Source organism: Etheostoma spectabile, chromosome 2 (assembly GCF_008692095.1).
Source record: "Etheostoma spectabile isolate EspeVRDwgs_2016 chromosome 2, UIUC_Espe_1.0, whole genome shotgun sequence".
Taxonomy (NCBI): Eukaryota; Metazoa; Chordata; class Actinopteri; order Perciformes; family Percidae; genus Etheostoma; species Etheostoma spectabile.
In genome coordinates this window covers 21,258,984-21,263,645 of record NC_045734.1, presented here as the reverse complement: position 1 = coordinate 21,263,645, position 4,662 = coordinate 21,258,984, and the positions used below count along the sequence as shown (strand labels likewise).

General features: G+C 40.2%; 1 protein-coding gene across 1 annotated transcript in view; it reads left to right on the top strand.

The window, feature by feature from the left end:
- Positions 1–4,662, top strand: part of LOC116704589 (transcription factor AP-4) — a gene marked incomplete at its 5' end in the record, with an annotated part of 14,702 nt that overhangs the window by 4,080 nt on the left and 5,960 nt on the right. Inside the window, 2 exon segments of the mRNA XM_032540178.1 lie at positions 3,279–3,444; positions 3,945–4,043. Of these exon segments, the coding sequence (XP_032396069.1) occupies positions 3,279–3,444; positions 3,945–4,043 (265 nt within the window).

The window sequence follows — 4,662 nt, the reverse complement described above, 5'->3', positions numbered from 1 at the left end:
CCGTAGCAGACATTTTTGTAAAAATAGGCCATTGATTGTGTCATAACCACGCAACTTACTGTTGCACAGAGCTCACAGTTTGAAGTTACATTAGCTGTTTAGGTTTAATTACTAAAGTTAACTAGCATGTTAGTTAGCTATATTAGCCTGTGCCTATGTTATCTCCTTACATGTACCTACGTTCTCCGTCTCTGCAAGATTGGAAATGATTGAGATTTCTTTTGGCACAGCTACCAGAAGACTTACAGCTTTCAGACACGTTGCTCACGTCACAGCTACGTTGTCAAGCTGTTGGAGGCTGCGAATTAACGCTCAGCCATCACCGGAAAAGAGCTTCTAATATCATTCACTGGTCTCCGTCCAGAACAACGGGGTCTGTTGGTTCACTTCTTTAACAGTCTATGTTCTCTGCACTTTCATTGCAGCCGTGGCATTGTAGCAGCACTTTCTCTCTCTCACACACACACACACACACACACACATGTATATATTACGGTATATAACAGAGGCCATCAACTACATTTTTCCAACATTTTGATTATTATTTTCAAGTAAAGAAAATTAATGCATTTATCCCTAATATGCCCATTCTTGTTCGATATTTTCACTTTAACTGAATTAATGCTTCTTTTTTTGTATTAGTGTAAGAAAATTCCTAAAAACATGGAAACTCCATAATGACAACCGGCTCTTTAACTAGAAACTCATCTCAGACTAGTTCACTGACGAGTGATGGTTAAAGTATGTAATTATGGAAACATGGTGTAGTATGCAATGTCCTGATTGATGGAAAATGTTTGCAGAAACAAAGGCCTGTTGTCAGGTTAAAATGTCACTGTTAAAGAGGCTGAAGCGAAAAAGTTGATGTGAAAAACCCAAGCTTTAATGGTAGGCTTGAGATGAACTGCAACTCTCGTGTAAAGTGGACAAGAGCAGGCAGCAGCAGACGGGGGCAGTGACAAAAATCCGCTCTCAAGTCTGACAGTTTCCAGCCGTTTCCAGCAGCCTTTAGGCTGAACAGGAAGTGACCGAGGAAGTGCTGCCCTTGGCATTGCGCACTGCTCAGGATTGCTGCTGAGCGCTGCGTTTAAAACACATTATTTCAACTCTAAACTCGTAGCCGCTGATTTTTCAAGCTGCAACTAAACCCAGAAGCAAAAACGTGTACCTACGCCACAGTCTGTCTCTGTGCCCTACCTTGCAGGTTTTACTCTGATCATGTGTAGGCAGTTTCACAGTGACTGTAAAACTATATTTAACATTTTTTTTATATTTCACATGCATGCCGTGAGAGTGGTCTGATACACCACTACTCTATATTCAGTGCACTGATCAGTAGAAAATGTATTTAAAAAATAAACATTACACTTAATGTACTTCATAATTTTTTTTGTATTTATAACACACGTTGTAAAAAAAATTCTCACAATGCACCAACAGTAATAGCAGTTACCTTATGTATATGACTCTAGCTGACTGGAGTAAAGGTCTGTCTGAATTTAGTGGGACATTTGTTGTACAATGACATTACATGAACCCTGAACTATGTACAGTTTAAAGTATAAATTATTACATGAATATTTAATAAATACAGTTTGAAGCAGAAATAATCAAACCTAGTTTAGAAAACATGTTCTATTCAAAGAAATTGAATCCCTTTTGCTTGTAACTGTCTCCTTTTTGATTTTCGTAGGATGAAATTAATAGTCACGTTCTAAATAAATGCTTTGTGTGTGACTTTACAATTTACTCTGTGACTGGAATGTAATACGACAGTACAGGTACTCTTTACGTCAGTGTTTTTCTTTACACTCTTGACCGCGGGGTGCGCGACACATGGATGTAAGCTAAAACAAAAACACTGCCGCAACATGTTATATCATAAATCCATGGATGTGCTGAGAAGACACACTTGCAGGTTCCAAATCAGCTAGCAACAGAGAGAGGGTTGTGTATAAGACCGTGTCGCTTGTGCTCCACCTTTGGTAGGGTATGTTTGAAACGCAGCCAACGCACATTTGACGGTATCACCCAGATGTGCCGATCAGTCATGAGAAGAAAAACCCAGAGCCAAACTCTTTATTCCAGCTGCTTTCAAGCAACTTTTAGCAAAAGCAGAACAGGATGAAACAATAACTGAAGCAATTGGAATTTACATTGGCATATTATATTACATTATATATTATATATCTAGCCATGGTAGAAATAATTTACCCCTTAATGCACTTTTTTTTTTTTTTATCTTCCTGTTTTGTGGCTTTAAGTTTCATAGCATTAGAGCGGTAATGCAACAAATACCTTTTTGTTGTTAAACAAACACGCCTTACAAAGCTATTGTGAACTAAATTTGATTAACTATGTTTTAGTGAATTCAGGTGACATTACCTAGTAAATAAATCATTCTTTTCTCAGGCCTAAAATCCACACTGACTTTCCATTTTATGGCTGTGAAGTTGGCATTACATGTATTAAGTTAATACAATAATAAGATATCTAATTTTCTTACTTGGTGATGATTTACTGAAGCCGGTCTTTGATGTTTACAAGACTACTTTTATTAATTGTTTCACCACACTTCAAACACATGGTTGTACGTTAGACAGCACCAGGGGATTACAACCCCTCAGTATATTCTTTAAAACCCTCTTGAACATCTCACGCTAAGTATGTGTACTTAAGCAAAGTGACTACTTAGAGCCATAGTGGCTGTGTCCTCTGTCAACCTCTTTAATTTTTGTAAACATCACAGATCTGGCTCTTCAGGTTTGTGGTGTTCTTGCCATCTGGTTATCTTTAGGTTTTATGGTTCATGCATTTCTCCCCCTGAGTAAATATGACAAAAGGTATTATTACACCCAACCTTGTGGGGTGGTGTGGGAGCCCGGCGGCACTGAGTTCAGCCAAACTCAAGGATCTCCAGGCAGCTAGACTGGGGAATGTAGTAAAGCCTGATGGTAAAGGTTCCAGGTTAAAGATATAAGGAGTCTGTGTCTGAGATCAGCTCATTGCTAATTGTATTGCTTCTGTTTGTTTATTTTACCAAGAAAAGCAGATTTGTTTCAGAGGTGTGTGTTGTTTGCCTTTCCTTTTAGTTGCATTGCTTGTGATAACCGCTGTTAAAATAATTAAAAAGGGGAAACTTCTATCCTTTTATCCAAAACCCAAATCAGAAGAAGGATGAAATGGACGTTTGTGAGAAGCCATAGCCTCCTCATTGGACACAAAGCCCTTGTGTACAGAATAATGACTTTCTCTCTTCTCTGACCTTGCTCCCTCAGCCTGGCCAACATCCCCCTCAGTCCAGAGACTGCCCAGGACCAGGAGAGACGAATCCGCCGGGAGATTGCCAACAGCAATGAACGCCGGCGCATGCAGAGCATCAACGCAGGCTTCCAGTCCCTCAAAACACTCCTGCCCCACACAGATGGAGAGAAACTCAGCAAGGTACAGAAAACATTCACACCCTGGCACTCTGTGACAGCATAGATCATGACACAGTATTATGAAGCTTTAAAGGTCCCATGGCATAAAAACTTTTTATGAGTTTTTTTTAACAGTAATATGTGCCATCCTGCCTATGGTCCCCTAGTGGCTAGAAATGATAGGTGTAAACCGAGCCCTGGGTATCCTGCTCTGCCTTTTGAAAAAATGAAAGCTCAGATGGGCCGATCTGGAATCTTCCCCTTATGAGGTCATACGGGGGCAAGGTTACCTCCCCTTTCTCTGCTTTGACCGCCCAGAGAATTTGGCCCACCCAGGAGAGAGAGACATCATGACTCTCAAACGAGCAAAGTGGCAGTTGGTCAGGCCAATTATTGTATTAATTTTATGGCAGAAAACCCTATTTCTAGCATCCCAGTGTACAACAGTTTTGTAAGAATGTTAATTTATTCTTTGTCCACGCACTGTACTCATACTCACTTTCTTTGGTCAATCCCTGCCAGGCGGCCATCTTGCAGCAGACATCGGACTACATCTTTGCCTTGGAGCAGGAAAAGACACAGCTTCTGGCACAGAACAACCAGCTCAAACGTTTCATCCAGGTAACATCCTGTGCCATTGTTTTTCTTATAATTGTGTGTTACTCACTTTCTACAGGTATAATATACCTTACATTACCACTGACAGTCCGCTATATCGAGCTGTATGGTTTCCTATCTTTCAGGCTGCCATAGGTTTATCCTCCTTTTAAGTACAGTATAAAAATAGCCTGCAAAGACTTGAAACTTAAATAAAACTTAATGTTGTCTACTAAATGTATTCTGTTGCATGGATTGCAAAAAGAATGTGTGTTGTGATGGCTCTGTCACAAGCAATAGTTTTGAGAGACATAGACCTTTTTCCGAGGAAAGTCTGTAGCTCTGTCCTCTGCAGGCTGTGCTTCACTAGACCGGGCCAGTGTGTTGCATGTTATGTAGGGTAAGGTTAACATGTGGTGCAGGTGGGAGGAGTGATGAACCTCTGTCAGCTGTGACCAGGTAGTCTGTTAGATGCTGTGATGAGGCTTCTTATTGAGATTGAGCTCTTAACGTCTACAGTGTTTCTCCTGTAATTGTAAAAGCTTTTCAGGCTGCCACCCAGGAACAGGAACCCACACCAGGCCAGAAGAAATGTTAATGCCAAAAATAACGGCAAAAATCCATATATATATATATATATATA